The sequence below is a fragment of the Bicyclus anynana genome, chromosome 7, assembly GCF_947172395.1.
Source record: "Bicyclus anynana chromosome 7, ilBicAnyn1.1, whole genome shotgun sequence".
NCBI lineage: Eukaryota > Metazoa > Arthropoda > Insecta > Lepidoptera > Nymphalidae > Bicyclus > Bicyclus anynana.
Genome location: NC_069089.1, coordinates 6,167,451 through 6,187,261, shown reverse-complemented (window position 1 = coordinate 6,187,261; position 19,811 = coordinate 6,167,451). Strand labels below are relative to the sequence as shown.

At 35.1% G+C, this 19,811-nt stretch overlaps 2 protein-coding genes across 2 annotated transcripts; both read right to left on the bottom strand.

Annotated features, from left to right (window-relative positions):
- Positions 1-728: 728 nt before the first annotated feature.
- Positions 729-4,121, bottom strand: LOC112058192 (cuticle protein 19-like). Its single transcript, XM_024098902.2, has 4 exons — positions 4,061-4,121; positions 2,722-2,898; positions 1,580-1,746; positions 729-995 (listed from the first exon to the last, which is right to left on the bottom strand). Exons 1-4 carry the CDS (start codon positions 4,070-4,072, stop codon positions 938-940), a joined length of 414 nt encoding a protein of 137 aa, XP_023954670.2. The 5' UTR covers positions 4,073-4,121; the 3' UTR covers positions 729-937.
- A 4,310-nt stretch (positions 4,122-8,431) lies between these two features.
- Positions 8,432-18,422, bottom strand: LOC112058193 (cuticle protein 8-like). Its single transcript, XM_052882639.1, has 8 exons — positions 18,417-18,422; positions 17,486-17,626; positions 16,920-17,086; positions 16,021-16,054; positions 12,458-12,460; positions 11,337-11,492; positions 10,829-10,995; positions 8,432-8,492 (listed from the first exon to the last, which is right to left on the bottom strand). The coding sequence occupies exons 1-8, from the start codon at positions 18,420-18,422 to the stop codon at positions 8,432-8,434; spliced, it is 735 nt and encodes a 244-aa protein (XP_052738599.1).
- Positions 18,423-19,811: the final 1,389 nt, after the last annotated feature.

Sequence of the window (19,811 nt, the reverse complement as noted above, 5' to 3'; positions counted from 1 at the left end):
CCATGGATTTTTCCGGGATGAAAAGTAGCCTATGTGTTAATCCAGAGCAAAATCAATTTTCATTTCAAATTTCAGCCAAATCGCTTTAGTAGCTGCAGCGTAAAAGAGGAACAAACATACTTACACACTTACACACTTATACACAAACTTTCGCCTTTATAATATTAGTGTGACAGTCTAGCGAATGGAGTAATGGTTCCTTGTTCAGGGATATGTTAACCAGCCAGTTACTACGTAGGGAATTTATTGAATTCACCACGTTTTTCGAAATCGACTTGTTATCGAATCTCGACGTTTCTGGCCCTGCGTGTTGATAGTGCCTGACTGTGTGAGTGTATGTGTGCATATTGTGTATTTGTGAGTATGTAGTAGCCCTCTCATAACTTTTGAACGGCTTAACCGATTTTAACGAAACAATAAGCAGCTTTTGAAAGGGATTCACCAAAAATAATATTTCTCAATTGAACCTATTCAGTATACCAGTACATTTTGAGAAATCTTAAAAAAATATATAATGGGTCTTTTTGGCCCCTTGTTCTATCATCTACTATTGATGATTATGATGAATTTTATCAATAAATGAAAGAAATTCTTTCTTGGGTTAAAGTGTAGCCCAAAAAATAACATGCTTCGAAAGCTATAGCAGTTAGGAAGGTTGCAATGTGCTTGCTCCAACTGTGCAAACCTTTTTAAAGGGTGGTATAAAATTAAATAAGATAAATAGTAAGAAAACGCGTTTAATTTCAGATCATATCGAAGTAGTCGTAAAATTAATTAACAACGTAGCAACAATGAACAAGATGATAACAATACAGAAGGAACAAACTTTAAAAATCGTAAAAATTGCCTAACTCAAGACAAAAGTAACAGAACAAGTATTTACATCACAGATCGCTTGTATTCGTAAAACTACCGTTTTCATTGCTTGTTTCTAGTTTTAATGATGATGCTTGGGGATGTGATGATGAGTGTCGAATTTCACGTCAGCGTGGAAGCTGTAACAAGGATAAAACAAAAAATATTATCTTAGAATACAAACAGAGTGCAGTTAGTTACACCGTTTACACCAGGATAGCAAATAGAATCTGCTGGCATATTCACGAAATTTCAAGTAAGTTTAGTGGAAATAGGTACAGGAACTTTACCAACTAGCTATTGTTGGTAATTCTTAAGATACGTGATATCGTATTCACTATTTATTTAATGCTAACTGATTCTTCGTGGATATCATTGAGTAGGTAGTGGGTATTGCTTAGTTGATATTGTGATTTAACAGTGGGCTTTACGAATTGCGATTGTCATAGATGCTTTGCATATATTTAATAGCACGTAGGTTAATTTCATGTTAATATTCCTACGATAAAAATATTTTTGCCACATCACTACAAGTGCTACAGCCATTTAGAAGATATAGAAGAGTTTTTAATACTGATGATAAAGGCCAAAGTTGGATAGATTGTTCTCTCATATAACTAGCGAAGACATCTTACAATTAAGATTGTGACAATAAGAGAGATTGATTGAAGTTGGGATTGATCAATATGATCAGAACTGTAGTTGAGAGATAAAAAATCCTTACCCAGTGTGGTGATCACCGTGGTAGTGTACGGTCCTCTCATGTCCATCAGGCTGGTGCAGCGCGTAGTATCCCTTCACGACGTCTCCGTCGCGGTTCTCGTGCTGCGACTTGATGTCTCCGGTGTGGTGATCCTCCACTTTGTATTCGAACTCGTATTTTGGGTGCGCCTGGGTATGAAATTAATTATTATTGGTCATATGGTCAAACCAGTACGAACTTGTAGCAATAGGGATGATGACAACTTTTTTTAAATTGTATATAAATTAGAGTATGCTAATAGTAAAGCAATTTTGTTAAAGAAACAGGGTATCTGCGATCATTACTTTCTTAGCTACAGGGATTTAAAGGGATCCCTGAAAACACCCCATACAAATTAATGCGAACTAATGACGTCGTCGGTACATAATGATCGTTAAATTTGTATGGGCGGTCAACCAAAAATATTAATATCTTTGTTATTTGTGCGTTTATGTTTATAGTTCAAATATTAAAAAATGTCACTTTTAATGTAAGGTATCTAAAACCGTATGAACTTTCATTTAATTACGATAAAAGATTTTTAATAGATTTTGAAATTTTATAATCTTATTTATTTTGCAAATATCAGACATTCTTTGCAAATTGCAGACAATCTTTGCTTTTTATGTATAAATTAGTTAACATTGACCTTATTTACCAGAATGTATCATAAAAATCAATATATTCAAACCATCCCCATTGTAGCTTCGACGAATAATTTGATTACATCTGATCGCCACCGTGGCCATGTGTTGGATGCGTTGAACTGGCCGTCTTAATATTTGTTTTTATTGCATGAAATGTTCATCAGATGTTAAGTGAGCAGGGCTACTAGAATGATTAATTGCTTTACCTCTATACTGATAACTAACCACGACCAAACATCTGTTTTCATATTATAATGTAGCGTTTATGATTTAGGTGTATATGAGATCCTTAGGCAACTACACTGCAGTGTTAGATGACTCGAAGTAGGGTTACATTACATTATAATTATATTTTAAAAGACCAAAAATAATTAAACTATAAAGTTTAATCCTTATTTTCTTGAAAAAATAATACTTTATTGACCATTCAAAATGATCATTAATGTTCTTAATGACTATGAAATTAGTATCACTTACGTAGTAGTCAACATGTCCGTGATGTCCGTGGCCATGTTCACCATGTTCGCCATGTCCGTGGTGCACGACCTCGGGATGTCCGTCATGTCGGGAGATGTGCTGCGAGGAGTAAGCGTGACCGTGTCCGTGTCCATGTTGGGCGACCGCTAGCACTACGAGGGTGGCGAAGCATAACACCTGAACCATACGAAAATTCTAATGAGTCATCATCTTGGTCAGCTAATAGACGTCCACTGCTGGATACACTGATAGTTATATAGGCCTATTGTTAGGAATACCAAAAACCAAGGTCTTGAGCCGCCTCTATACTGCGGCTGGCTTCTATCTACAGCGGACTGCAAAAATACTCATCACTTAGTTAGTTAGTAGTACATAATTGAACCCTCATGATTGTATTATCCGATACACAACGTCACCTTAAGTGCCTTATTACATGGCGTTGCTTAATATATTTAAAGTTATAGTATGCGCATTATCATCTGAGTCGTCCGGTCATAAAAGTCAAAAAAGATAGGAATGTGCAGCGCGCCTACCTGCGCACCCTAATTATCGATAAACGGCTACCTGCGCACGTGCTAATGATGAGTCAATAATGATTTGGACGATTCTGATTGGTCGGTTTCTAATGTAATTGCATTGCGTATTTTTTTTGCTATAAATGTGTTTACTGCAATTAAATAAATACATTCATGTGTTACTCGTTGCGCACTATGGATACTAATATATAATAAATTTGGCAGAAGACGAAGATTCTGATGATGAAGACTCAGATGAAGATTAATTTTATTTAGTTAATAATTATATAATATGAAATATGTATTATATTAAATCAAATATTGTTATTTTTTTTAATTTTGTGAACAAGATACGATAATAAACTTTACTTATCGATAATATGTCTTTCATTGTTACACCCTTCACTAGACGGCTCCATAAGACCCATAAGTGCAAGCGAGATAGATATAGAGAAATGATTTATGGCCCTAAGACTCAGTTGTTAATGCTATTAGTATAGCGGTATTGTTCATAGGGCTTACATAATTTTCCACCTCAAATAGGTCTAAAAAACAAACGTTATTGAATGTTGTTTATGGCACGTTATTAAGAAAACTTTCCACTAGAATCACTACTATTTGGAACCACTATTTGGAATGGATCATCTTCACTTTCCATAACCTCAATGTATTATAACATGCGTGTTTCCGAACACCGTATCCTTTGTAATAATTGCGTGACGAAAATAGCCCCGTTAACGGAGTAATAAAAAAAAATATTTAATAACTCAACTTGCAGGACATAATATCGTATTTATATCGTAATAATTAAAGGATTTTAATACCTTGGCGAACATTTTGATTGATTTGTATTGTTCTTGTTGCTGAGTCAAGCAGTCAACTGATATGTGTGAACAAAAACTTGCGTCTTTTATATTAACCACAAGGGCAAATTAACCGAGGTTCTATTGATTTCACTCAATCTAATTGCCAGTTACAGTCATTAGCCGGAATGAGTGTGTGCAGAAATTTTCAGTTGTTTCGCAAATAAATGTTATAAAAAGCGTTTAACTGTCCACAGAATGCAATATCTATTTAATGAGCTATATAATATTATCTGATCTTGCTAATAATTGAAAGTTATGAAATTTCTTCTAAGAGTGTTGTAAACAAATTCTTTGAGGTGTTGGTAACAATAATATGTTATGTAGCATAAGCGGGTATAATTTTATGCCCTAGTAACTCAGTCCATTTAATGACGCCTCCTGGTACGGTTCAAAACCAAGTTAACAGTTGTCGAGAGGACTTTTTAATCAAACTTTGAATTTTTAATCTTCGAACTCATTATTATTCTGATATTTTTTTTTTGCCGTAGAGTTTTTAAGTGGTTTGCTGAAGCCTCATAAAAGGGATTGAAGGAGCCCTGAAACTCTGTTAAAGGGCAGTATGGTACCGATTCAGCCTAGTACTAATGGTCCCGTATAAATTGAGTAAATAAGTAATTTATTTGTTAAATGTATTGTATTAGTGATTTGATTTTAAGTTAACATTTTATTAGAAGGTTGTGTTTTTAGGTACAGATTCAAAATAATTATCGTACCTGAATACCAAGCTAATTTTCTTAATTATTAATCATTTGTAATTATGTAGCTGTATATTGACTGCAGTATTGACGAATCAAAAATACAAAATGTTTTACGATAATTCAAATACTTCGAATACTTCAAACTGTTTATACTTATTTTCTGTTACCTCAGCTAATGTAAATATTATCCCATCAAAACATACTATTGGTCATCGCGTGATGTTTTATAGCCCATGACTATACATAATATGACACTTATATGGTCACTTGTATGGTCTAAGATCCGGCATTCTTGAATATACCTTCATCTGTCATTCGTTAGTGCTTTGAAATAAATGACAGATAATGTTCACACATTGTTAATAGATTGCATAGTGAAATGTGTCAAAGTGTCCCAATTAAATAACAGATGAGTGTATATATTTCTAAAGCCGGATCTGGTACCAATATAAAATGGCTTTCTATTATTTGTGGTAAGTAAAGTCGAAAACTTAAAATTAAAGTTATGCATCCATCCTCCGCACCTGCAAAGATGATCTGTCAAAGACTGTTAAAATGACCGATGACGCTCTTACCGTTTCAATAGCTCAATGGTAAGAACGATCGGACTCATCAACGAGTGGTGGTAGTTCGTTTCGGTGTCCTACAGAATGTATTTCTGGTAGTGCGCTCATGAACTGTTTGATCCACCTTCGCTGATCTACCAAAGGACTGCTAGGCATCGCAGAGATTAGCCAAATCAAAATGACATTTGCTATCGACAGGTCACGTGATCAAGACATGTCATTCCCATACATTTTTGTAGTTTTCGAAGCGTTAGCGATCGTAGAAAAAGAATCGACATGCTACTTGGCTAGGGGGGCTGTGCTGCTTCGTCGTCGATATTCCTCGGACGCGTACTAAGCGTTTTAGTTCCTCTTTCCATAAACGCATTGCAAAGATGTGGAATGCTCTTCCAGCTTCCGTTTTTCCACCACGTAAAATATATCTTGAAGACAAGACTGAATATGAATCTCATCATTGGCTGCATCATCGCGTATCATCAGGCGGGATTGCAGCTAAGCGCTTGCTTATACAAAAAAAAGTAGTGACCCTGTTTTCTGCAACAACTATGCAACGGCTTTGGGTTCGATTTCCACAACTGGAAAAATATTGTGTGATGAGCATGCTTTTCAGTGTCTGGGTGTATTTAGGCTTCTTATAGGTTAAGCTGAAGAGTTTGTTTGTTTGTTTGTTTGATTGAACGCGCTAATCTCAGAAACTACTGGTCCGATTTGAAAAATTCTTTCAGTGTTAGATAGCCCATTTATCGAGGAAGGCTATAGGCTATATAGTATCCCCATATTCCTACGGGATCGGGAACGCGGGTGAAACCGCGCGGCGTCAGCTAGTGTAATATAAATTGACGACCTCCGTGACGCAGTGGTATGCGCGGTGGTTTACAAAACGGAGGTCCTATGTTCGATCCCCGGTTGGGCAGGTTAAGATTTTCTTAATTTGTCCAGGTCTGGCTGGTGGGAGGTTTCGGCCGTGCCTAGTTACCACCTTACCGGCAAAGACGTACCGCCAAGCGATTTAGCGTTCCGGAGCGATGCCGTGTAGAAACCGAAAGCGGTGTGGATTTTCATCCTCCTCCTAACAAGTTAGCTCACTTCCTTCTTAGACTGCATTATCACTTACCATCAGGTGAGATTGTAGTCAAGAGCTAACTTGTAAAGAATAAAAAAATATATATAATTATATACTCTAAACAGACTATTCTTACTTTGGAGATTAGTAGTGATGTGTGTGTTATATCTATTTTTAATAGTTTTGAACCCATAAGGGGCCCCTAGTCATGAGCTTATTCTTGCTATATTTACAATGTACTTACGTTATACATAATATCAATAAAAAGGTAGTATCATGGAATCAACACGTATAGAAAATCAACATTAAGGATGTATTTCATTATTGTTAACAATGCGTCAGTAATGATCCTACTGAACGATAATTAAAATTTATCGGTAAAGGTATGATTTTCAGCGCTGCATAGTTAAGTAAATCATAGTTAATTGATCAATGATTATACATAAATATATCTGTTATAATATATTTACAGACATAATCATCACAGTTGTTAAAATATAAATTAAGCACTTAATAATCTTCAGTTAAGCAACAATGTACCGTAATATTATATTATCACATTAAGTACTAAAATACAATAAAAAAGAAAGTTTGCGTAGGTTAATGTTGATTTTCAAGGCAATACTGCTGAACCAATTTGGCTGAAATGGAGATTGATTATTACATGCGCTACTTTTAACCCGGGAAAATCCATGGTTGCCGTGGGATTTGTAAAAAAACTGATTTCACATGAATCAAGTAGCGGGCGTCTGCTAGTATCTCATCATCATCATCATTATCAACCTATATTCGGCTCACTGCTAAGCTCGAGTCTCCTATCAGAATGAGAGGGGTTAGGTTAGGGGTTAGTTAATTGGCAAACTTTACACACGCAGAAAATTAAAAAAAAACTCTGGTATGCAGGATTCCTCACGATGTTTTTCCTTTACCGTTTGAGACACGTGATATTTAATTTCTTAAAATGCACACAACTGAAAAGTTGGAGGTGCATGCCCCGGACCGGATTCGAACTCACACCCTCCGTAATCGGTGGCAGAGGTCTACTGGGCTAAAACGGCTCTCGCTAGTTAGTATCTTACACTTATAATAAAACTGTATCAGGTCAAGTTCTGTAAATCACCGCAAAGAGTGATGAATTTAGCTACTCCAATGAGCGCACACATGCACAATTTTATATTTAACTAGAGGACCCGCTCAAGCTTCGCTTTGACTTATGATGCACTTCTTCCCTATCCCTACCCTACCCTGCTTCTAACCTACTCCTACCCTACCCCTACATTACCTCTACCGTACCTTAACCCTACCCCTACCCTAGTCATACCCTACTTTTACCCTACCCCTAGGATTTAGGGGTTTGCAAATAGATGTAGGCCTATTCTCATAGATACCGGATAAGCACAAAAAAATTCATCAAAATCGGTCAAGCCGTTTCGGAGGAGTATGGCAACGAAAACTGTGACACGAGAATTTTATATATTAGATTAGTTTTTACACTTCTTGGACACACAACTAGACATTGTACACAATATTTAGGTATCATTTGTTTCATTTAGTCGCATACTAAATTATGATAACTTTCGTTGTTCAGTATGCGACTAAATAAAATTAAGACAATTAGCTACATTTGTTCGCCTCAATTTAGACGTGTTAGTGAAATAAGTAATAGTAAAAAAAATGTAAATAGTATTAATTTTCATTTTTAAAATAATTTAAATTTAATTTTTAAACTATCCAAACTAAACAAAATATAGTTTGGTTTAGTTTGGTTAGTTTAAAAATTTAATTCAAATTATTTTAAAATGTAACTTATGTTAAGTTAAATGTAAATGAAATAGAGAGAATTAAAAAGATTATTTCATGTTCTAAAAAAAGTTACTATACACAAACTACAAAGTCTTAGAAAAATTAATACAAAGATATACCAATATTAACAATTTCTTTATTAAATAATTAACATATCATTATACTAATGAAAAAATAATGTAGAAGTTATTTTTCTTAGTTAATAATAGTGTTTCTTCGGGATAATGTGATGCGTATCGTATTTCACATCGGCGTGGAATCTGAAACAAAATAAAATTATTACAAAAAATCAACAACGGGTTAAAGTTTAACGACATTGTCATTTGATGGTAAGTGACCATCAACTGACAGAGCAATATCAACTATTGAGGTTGTACCTTTACAGTTATTCATTTCACGCCAACTATTCTCTACGTTACTTTTTACGTAATTATTTTAACTGAACTAAAAGTATGAATTATGAATATCTGTGAATATACAGCGAAACGCTACATGAAGGTATGACGTCTATTTAGACGTCATACCTTCATGTAGCGTTTCGCGTTTCGGTAGTCATCTTTGAGTTATATATATTTATATATAACTCAAAGATGACTGACTGACATAGTGATCTATCAAAGCACAGCCCAAACCGCAGGACCGATCGGGCTGAAAGGCATGCAGTTACGTTATGACACAGGCTTCCACTAAGAAAGGATTTTGACCAATTCTACCCCCAAGGAAAAGTCTTTTTTAGAGTTACAGTTTTAAAAATTTGTTCATAAATCACAAAAAAATAAGAAATATAAATATTATTCAAGAATTTTTAAAATTCAACCCCTAAAGTGGTGAAATAGGGGTCGACAGTTTACATTGACTTCCACGCGGACGAAGTCGCGGGCGTCCGCTAGTTGTTAATAAAGATGAAATTAATAAATAGGCCAGCCGATAATCACATGTAAGATTTCCTACTTAACTACAATATGTCAAGTTATACGACTTGTTATGTGTTTCTTACAAATATGTGGTCATTTAACGGGTAGGTATCGGTTTACTAAGAAAATTATATATTTAAAAGGTACAATTAATATTAATTCTGCCTTTTGCCATGAAGACCCATGGGCCATGGTGTTGCAGTGTTAAGAAAATCTCTGAATTATATCACCGCGGCTAGTTGCCTCGAATGGTGACGGAAGGACTAGCTTATTTTTCGCCTGGCTGTCCAAAATGGAAATGCAGCCAGTATTCTTGCCACCATTTCACGTGAGCATGATTTGTATAACTGTTAGGGTAAGTTACCTTAACTTTCCCAGCACTAATATACATAATACATTCAATATCATTTTTATTTATTGTCTATGAATGAACGTGAGATCAAATTTTCAGACACTATACAAACACAGTGTTTGAATTTGTTGTCTAACAAATAATAATTAATAACAATATATAAATTCTTGGCCTTCAATGAAGTGTAAAATCGAAGTCACAGAGAAACTTGTATTCTGTAATATTCGTGATGCTAACCGTCCTGATAATCGATAACCCACTAATGCGATAATTTGAGCATATTACGAGCATATTACCGGATATATTTAAAATGATTTAAATAGCATCACGCAAGTTTAATTCGTGATAATTGCTTATAAGTATAACTGACCTAGACAGTATTTTTATTGGAATTTATTGATATTATTTATTTAATGCAAAAGAGTTGTACTGGCGCTGTATATTGTACAACAAGTAACACATGTGTGCTAGCAATCATATTCGCCGTAATAGAAAACTCTCTCTGTTTTGCTGTATATCAATGGGGTTGAACCGTCAATCATACAGTAGAGAACTTTACCCAGTATGATGGTCGCCGTGGTATTGCACAGCTCTTACGGAGCCGTCGGGCTGGTGCAGCGAGTAATAACCCTTCACAACATCACCGTCGCGCGACTCTGTGCTGCTACTTGATGTTGCCCGTGTGGTCGTGTAGTTTGTGTTAATAAACCTTACCCAGTATGATGTATGCCATAGTAGTGCACAGCTCGAACGGAGTCGTCGGGCTGGTGCAGCGAGTAATAACCCTTCACAACATCACCGTCGCGCGACTCGTGCTGCGACTTGATGTAGCCCGTGTGGTCGTGCACTTTGTGTTAATGAACTTTACCCGGTATGACGGTCGCCGTAGTAGTGCACAGCTCGTACGGAACCGTCGGGTTGGTGCAGCGAGTAGTAACCCTTCACAACATCACCGTCGCGCGATTCGTGCTGCGACTTGATATAGCCCGTGTGGTCATGTAGTTTGTATTAATGTGCTTTACCCAGTATGACGGTCACCGTGGTAGTGCAAAGCTTGTACGGAGCCGTCAAGCTGGTGCAGCTAGTAGTAGCCCTTCACACCATCACCGTCGCACGACTCGAGCTGCGACTTGATGTCGCCCGTGTGGTCGCGCACTTTGTATTAATAAACATAACCCAGTATGATGTTTGCCATAGTAGTGCACAGCTCGAACGGAGTCGTCGGGCTGGTGCAGCGACTAGTAGCCCTTCACAACATCACCGTCGCGCGACTCATGCTGCGACTTCATGTCGCCCATGTGGTCGTGTAGTTTGTGTTAATGAACTTTACCCAGTATGATGGTCGCCGTGGTAGTGCACAGCCCGTACGGAACCGTCGGGTTGGTGCAGCGAGTAGTAGCCCTTCACAACATCACCGTCGCGCGATTCGTGCTGCGACTTGATGTCGCCCGTGTGGTCGTCGTGCACTTTGTATTCGAAGGTGTATTTGGGATGAGTCTGTTAACAAAAAGAAATCAGTCATTATCACTAGCTTACTTTCAATGACCCACTGCGAAGCACAGAACTTCTATTTTTCACATATCATTTGATAATCGAGATCGATCTAAATCGTTCAAAAGATGAGGATTAGGACTTGACACACAACTTAGCTACGAGTATAATGCAGATAGCCCGTTAATCAACAATCGTTTATCAAAAGGTGATAATATTTGATACTGTAACGACTACCGACTCAAATCTTAAATCAGCGTTACGAGCTTATGAGACACTGGGATAATATTTAAATTATTTTGATTGAATGATGATTATCGACGATATGAGTTTTTATGTTAACGTGCATGGTAATCAATATGATTATGTCCGTGGTGTCCGTGGAGATGCACAATTTCCGGATGTCCGTCGTGTCGAGAAATATGTTGAGACGAATATGCATGTCCGTGTCCATATCCATAATCAGCGAAGGAAACCACAGCAAGGATGACCAAGCACAAGACCTGGAATAGAATATATCTTTTTAAGGATTTTCAGATAAAGTAGTTTATTAATCACTCTTATCGAATAGCTTCGAATTGCCTACTTTTTTTGTATAATTGTTAGTTTAACTTATTAATACTAATAAAACGACAATTCTAAGTAATGTTCAAGATACTATTTTACAAATAAGGCCAATGGAATTAAGTCAATACTAAACTTAAATGATTTATTAAACAAAATATTATTCAAATACTAATTATTTAAAAAAATACCTTGAAAGACATTTTGATTTTTTCAAAGCACTCCTTTTAACTTCTAAACACAATACTGGAATGATAAATAGACTAAAATTTCATGTCTTTTATATCTTTTAATAGCCAGGGTAACGATATAAAAATTTCACTTCACGCAATACCTTTTAAAAATTATTATTATAGTACGCGTTATAAGGTTTGCAATAGTTTCCTAATACCGAAATGAATGTATACGACAAAAGTTAGTAGGCACCAAAGTCACTAAGGTAATTTGGAATTGAAGCAAGTAAAAATATTTTAGTTATTTTATCTTTCTTAGAATCATCCAGATGAGTTTAATTTTGTGAAATAATGATGTTAATTGTACTTAATAAGAACTGTGGCTTCCAAAAATTATATCTTTAAGCGAAGCGAAATTATAATTAATTTATCTTAATTTAACACGTTATTTTTTAAATGTTGTTTGTTATTTATTTATTTATTGGCGGTGCTAGAGATGAATGTTACGTATAGGTACCGTGGACTGCCAAACGAACAAATGTATCAATTCTTTCAACTTCAAAGTAAAGCACGTCTCTCAGCCATTTACCTACAGCTTGTACATATGTTTTCTGTGTCTACAGCTCATCCTAAATTATTTTGGAAATACACAAATATAACACTTTCAGCGTAATTTTATTACAAATAAAATCAACTATAAGTTAACATAATATTTAAGATCAAGCTCCTACGATCTACATAAAAATTTCATATTTAGTGACTATTATTTGATCTGCAAGTAAGTAGTATTTTATAACACTGTCAACAAACTGTCGGTCTTAAAACTATATAGTTTTTCTGATAAATAACCAACGATATTTTATACTATAGATATGTTACGTACCTCCACTGCGCACATATATAACTTAATGTTTACCATTATATATATTTATGTATATACAGTTTTTACAGTTCCTGAACACACAACTCGATATTGTATACAATATTTAGGTACTATTTTATAAATGACTGTCGTCCTTGTTGTGACTCAATTAAATTAAGACAATAATTAGCCACTTTTGGTTGCCACAGATTTGACTCGCTAGTTACATATCTTTATTATATATTTTTTGTAAATAACCTTAATTTACCATGTTAGTGTTTACTACAATTGTAAATAGTTCAAGAATCGAATCTTTATCAAGTTTTTCCCTAACTCTTAGATAATATCTACCTATATATTTCATTTTAGGAAGGCTACAAGTTTTACAGTCTGTGGTCCTATTATAAGTAAATACGCTAGTTAATTCAGGAGTTTGGACTTTGGTGGCTTTGGAAGGTATCAGGTTTCAAGGGTCCAAACCCTATTAATATTTTTGTTATACTTTGCTTGGCCTTATATGAGAAATTAAGTCCATAATCACCAGTCACTTAGCTTCGCGGTAAACGCGACGACGAAACGTATATTCAGGTGGCTAACAAGGTTCAAGGTTCATGTCGAAGAGTCGTAAAGCTGAAGTACCAATGGTCGTTGGCATTTCTGAAATGGTTCCACGTCAGAAGCGAAAAGTTCTCTACTACTCGTAGGTGGATTGATAATGGTTCGAGGGAGTCGCTGAATTTTAGCGACTCAAGACCGTTATGTTTGCAATTCCAACTATGTAAAAGTGGCCTATATTCAGCAGTGGACATCTATCCGTTGATATTGATGATGATGATGATATACATACCGGGGCAATGTAAATAATACCGGGGGTCGTTCTGGAAATGTTTTATGAAATATTTTTCAATAAATATCTGGCTTTCTGGATTCTATAGTGTTTTTCAGATATCATTGGTACGGTGGCAGTTGTCACAGTTGTATAATGTCCTTAATAAGTACTATTATCGTGAAACGTGACTTTCAAGAGGGAAAAGAACTGTCACCCGCACTATGCTATACGAAAAGAACTGTAGCTTAGTTCACAACAGTAATTTAAATTGGTACATACTTAACCCGCCACGGGTGAGCCACGGGTGAGGTGACCATTTGTAAAACACTAAATATTTCTCCTAAAGATATTAAACGTCTGCATTGTGAATGTTGCGTTAGCAGGGGAGTAAACTATACGTGAAAATTAATATTTAAGGAGCAAAAATGCTTCGAAAAACTTATCTAATTATTTTTTTTTACTTTTAGGTACTTTATTAATTGAAATTATTAAAGAATAATTAGAATTTATTTTAATCTGTGTGCATAGTAAATTTAAATTATCTCAAATATTTGATTAAGATGTAACGGAGTGTACAGAACCCGTTGGGTCAGCGAAGATTCCGCCACTTCCACGCGCAGAGCACATTCCAGAAGCCTGCTGCTGGCGAATACTACTTCAGATAGATGAGTGATTGCATCCTATGTAAACCGAGCCTCGCCGAAGAACATTGAGCATTCGGTCTTGGGCGCAGGATGACACGGATGGGGCAAGGTTACTCACCTCGTTAGCGATGTCCTGCGTCCAGGGAGGATGCCCCCGGCGCGCATGCCGCTTTTCTCCGCAACATAGCAATTATTTGTGATAATATTTAATTGTGCTAATTATAAATCAAATAATATCGTGTGTTTTTGGTATTTAATTGGAATCCTCATTAAGGATCTACGTATCCCGTAGCCGCCTGAATCTGATTGGAGGCATGTTTGACTTGACCCAGAAACCATGTTACATAATCATCATTACAAAATATTGTTAATTTTGTGCGTTATAAATATAACTTTGTCTTTTATAGAAATAAAAATACTTTTATAACTAGAACTGGGTAATTTTACCATATCACTACATTTTCTTAGTGTTATTCATTATAGTATTATAGTAGTATAATTATTTTAAAGTCATTCCAGATACAAAAACCGACAAATCTATATTTGGGTATGCCATACCCACCTCACAGCTGTTGGTGTAACTATTTTTCACCTTCTTCACGCCGGGTTATGTTTGTAGCAAAACGAAGGTCAAGAAAGTAAAGCTGAATGAAGGAGCAAACGAGTCTTCTGGTGTAGCCACATTTAAAAACTTTAGTCTTTAAAAAATGTTTGCTATGTTAATCTGTGGTATAAAACCGATCTATTTTACTTTTGTGAACCAATTATACAGATTGCCGAAAACATACTCCTATTAAATTATGCATAGTCAATAGATCAGGATTTAAATATATATATATTTTTAATTTGTCTAAAATATTAATCAGTTATTAATCAAGTCTTTGAAGCCAACAAGTTTGTAAAGGTGACCACGTATTGTGGTACGTAAGTACTTGCCACAATAGTTCAGCAACCCCTTTAGACTATATTAGGAGGTCCTAATACACTCTTTTCCTCCTCATTGAAGGTGAACGGGAATATTGGTAATATACAAATGGATTGGTATTCTTTATAAAAAAAAAGTTGCATTTTTGAAAAATGGTAGGGACTTACTTGATCAAGAAATTAAGTATAAAATGTGTTTCGATAAATTAAAATTTTTTACTTCTGGTTTTTTCACACTACATTCATTATCGTCAAAATGTAATGGGGTAAAAAGGGGGTGAAAGTTCACACCGATCCTCTCGCGAACGAAGTCGCAGGCGTCCGCTAGTAGACCTATTAAATGTGAACCGGCGCACGACCGTGACATTGACCGAAACTAACTTGCGTAGCAGACAACCCAGTTTATTACTATGAGCGCTATTATACTGTTATTATGTTCTTTTACGTCATGTTGGGTCACTTTTTACTAAGGTTTTTCTATTTATAAATAGACTTAATTCAAATAAAATTGTTAAGTTAAGTTATGTAAGAGATTTGTTCTACGTTTGTTACTTTTTTACTATTTTTTATTAAGATAACTTATTAAATTTCTGTCAAAATCAACGGAAAAAAATCAAAGGATGCTAAGGGTGAGTCGTTTTCCGAATTTTCCACTTATCATCAAGTGGTTAAGTCAAACCACAAATAATATTGTATGATGTTGACGGCCTCCGTGGCGCAGTGTTATGCGCGGTGGATTTACAAGACGGAGGTCCTGGGTTCGAGGGCTAATTTGTAAAGAATAAAAAAAATGATAATAAACAGATGATAAAGACATTTTTCAGTTTCATTTTTAGTACTTCTAAAATAATATTATGTATTCAGAGTAAAGTATTAAGGTAAATATTAAAGAAATAAAAGTAATAAATATAAAATAAGTTTTATTCATACAAAACATATAAAAATAGCCAACAAGCTTAAATATATTTGTTTCTGTACACTTAGTCTTAAGGTAGAAACTAAGAATTAAATTCAATCATGGTGTTTGGGGATGACGTGGTGGGTGCCGAATTTCACATCAGCGTGGAAACTAAAACAAAAAGAAAGACATATTATGTTAAAAAAATATTATCATATGAAAGTCAGATTTTCCCTCTGCTATAAAGATTGAGACCTGGTCCTGTAGTTAATATGGGCAGTTAAAATAATGATGATAATGATAATGATGAAGGTAAAGTCAAACCATATCAAACATCTGATAATGAAGACAAAGTTGAACATTAACTAATATCTGTTATTTAAGACAAAGTAAAACTTTAACAAACATTTTAATAGTGATAGATAGTAATAGTGATAGTTAGTGATGCCGGATTATCAAATATCTGATAGTGCTGACACAGTTATACATCATTATCAAACATCACTGTTAATGATGACATTATCAAACATTACCAAATATCCGATAATCATGACAAGGTCAAATATTAAAACCAATCATCTGAGCCCGCTACCCCTTATTGGATCAAACTGTGAACCATAACAATAAAGCTAATGATGATCCTAAGTAACACATTTGCTCTCGACAGTAATAAACAAAGCTGGGCAATAATATTATGTATACTTTTATGAGGCAAGGAATTCAAGTGATCTTTTCAACAAGCTCTTCCAGGGAAGAATCATAGCCAAAATTAATTCTATCGCTAAGCGGCACCGTCATAATATTTTTAAGGGTAACCTACCGGTAGCCGGTTAGATAACGAAACTTTATATTTATTCTTCTGATTAAAGGGACCTGGGCAATGTATTGTTTGTATTATGTAGGACATATTCATAACAAATGTTGCAAGCGAAGTTATAGGCGATGTTTTCCGAAATCATTTGTGATCAAAACCATGTATGAAAAATTATATTCGCCAGTAAACGTAAGTAGTAGTAGTAAAGTAGTGAGTAGTTACCCAGTATGTTTGTCAGCCTCATAATGTACGTTCCTCTCGGATCCGTCAGGCTGGACCAGGCTGTAGTATCCCTTGACAACATCACCATCACGGGTCTCGTGTTGGGATTTGATATCGCCGGTGTGATGGTCTTCTACTTTGTATTCGAATTCGTACTTAGGATGAGTCTGTAAATTATAATAAAGCGAGACTGTTTATTTTCAAATTAATGAGTATTAACTTTACAGGTCGGACAGGATGAACATTTAGGCGCTTAATTCTATGTAAATAATATTTATATAGTTCAAAAGAAGTGGACCAAAAAGGAAATGACATGCTTTAGCTCCACGGTAAAGGGGATAGACTAGTCACTTGTCACATCGAGAGGTGGTGGCTCGATTTCCGCCCGCTGTACTATAAATTGTCGGATCAATTCCTAACACAGGCTTCTTTAAAAGGAAGGAATATTGGTCATATTATTTAAAATATGGCATAAATTAAAGCATTAATATGTCAATACGCTGCCGTCCCCATTTAGCGTAGGCCTAAGTTTAGAAAATTGATAAAAGGTAAGTCCTAATACTTACGTAATAATCAACTGCGTGACCATCGTGTCCCACTTTAACGACCTCAGGCTTGCCATCATGTTTGGAGATGTGTTGGGAGGAGTAGGCGGGCGCGTGGCCATGGGCGACGACCACGGCGATGAGAGCAGCGAAGCACAACACCTGGAAGATTAGCCCTATCTTAGTAACTTGTCAGTTTAAACTTTCTAAACAGTTATGAACTTTCCAGATTTTTTACGAGTACTTCGGTGAGCATTAGTTATGGTGAGGTTTAAGTTTTTGTCTTTGTCATAGTCTAATATAAATATTTAAAATCCCGTCTAGTTCATTAGAACCCTGATGAGTAGCTTTAGTCTTCGATGTAAATCAAGGCTTATTCAGATATATTAATGACCCCGCACCGGAAACCGCAGTGTTGGTCACCACATATTTGGAGGACCGATGACGTCTAGCCGCTAATAGGCAATTATTAGTTTAGAAATCCTTATATGAGGATGCCCAGTAGTGGACGTCCATTAGTTGATAATGATATTCAACTCTTAAGAGAGATGTCATCACTATCACATGAATGTTATATTAAAGAAATTGATTCTCATTTGAGAAAAGAAAGAACAAAACTTAAAGACACTTTTATATGGATCTTGTTGATGACACTAACACAAATCGAGAGCACTTCACTACTTATTATTAAAACTTTTTATTAAATATTTTAAATATATACCTTGGAGTACATTTTGATTTGTTATAGTTTGTTTAGGATACTGAAGTCAGATATGAACTGATACACTAAAGATAAAAATCCCGTCTTTTATATTGATAACAAGGGTAACTAACCAAGGTAATATTTGATTTCTCTCTAACGTTAAGTAGTTCTTAAAATTATTGAACGACTTCGTACCTATATTATATTTTACTTTACAATCGCTTTACAAAAAACGTAAGCTAAACCTACATTCATTGTGTTATAAATTGGTGATTAAAAATAAGAATCACAATTATGCAAACTCTTGCGTATGGAGTTTTTATTTAAATGTTTACCTACAACTATGCTGTAATTATAATATTGCGAATTGCCTACATTGCAATGACTTCCTATTTCTCCTTTCATATGCCAGTCAAGCTCTTTCAGCTCTATTAATTAATATAACGTTTAATTGTTTCGTGAATAGATACTCGTAGATATTATAATTATTTTTAGATAAGTGTTTGATAATAGAGTATTTTTTATTCTATAAAAAAACTAAAGTGTATCAAGGGTTACCGAAGATATCTCAGAGGCTACCAAAGGGATTTGACAAGCTTAAAAGCTATGACAAACTCAAGTCTTAAGGCTGGAATAATGGAGGGGATCTAACGTCCCTGGCGTATTCTATACAAGAATCGCACCTCGATTTGGAGGGATTCAAAATAGATAAGCGTATATGGTATGGAAGTTAGATCAGCCCTTACACCCCGAGTTTTTTTAATATTCTTTCAAGTTATTCTTGGTGGCAGCTTTTCTTTTGAATGTGGTGGTGGTAATTTGTAAGTTCAAGCGATGCCAGTAACAAAAATAAACATTCCAATTTCATAAACAATAAGAATCATGGCAAAAACACACTAAACAGGCACATGAATCATGTCTAAGACGTGAATTGATTTATAAGATCACGCATGTGTAACTAACAACATTTGGGTTTTATTTTTTAGCTTATGAGCCGAAGAGTTTAACAGTGGTGACATTAATGCTAAAGGAAATCAAAATCTAAATTATCTAAATTATATTATATAAAATCATTATATTATTATCTAAAACTATAATAGTTTTAAGTATTTTATAAAATATCATGGCTTAATCGTGCATGCACGTGACATGATTGTTTATTTAGAAATCGCGTAAAACCGCTCACTAATGGATTCTACACCTATTGCTCACACAATGTTTTTATTTTTTTAATTACTGTGATTAGTACAATTTAAAATTGGCAGTGATTTTTGTATTGATACGTGTAATTAATAATCCGTTCATAGCCTGATCTCTCTCCAACACATCACATGGCACGGTAATTTGATACAAATATTTGGTTACCATTTCATTTAAACCATTACATTGAAAGAACAGAAAGTAAAGGTGTTTGTGCATTCCTTGTACTGTAATATTTATTAATTACATATAACTATACAACTGTCGATGTTCAAATCCCGTTGCATGAACCTTGGTCACGACAGTACGTATAATTATAGTGTATATACTTGCTGCGAGATGCAATGTTGACGATGTCATGAGCGAAATCGATCTATCATCTTCCTTATTTTTAAGAGCAAGTTCACTTCATGTTGATTCATAAATATCAAATAAATTTCATCA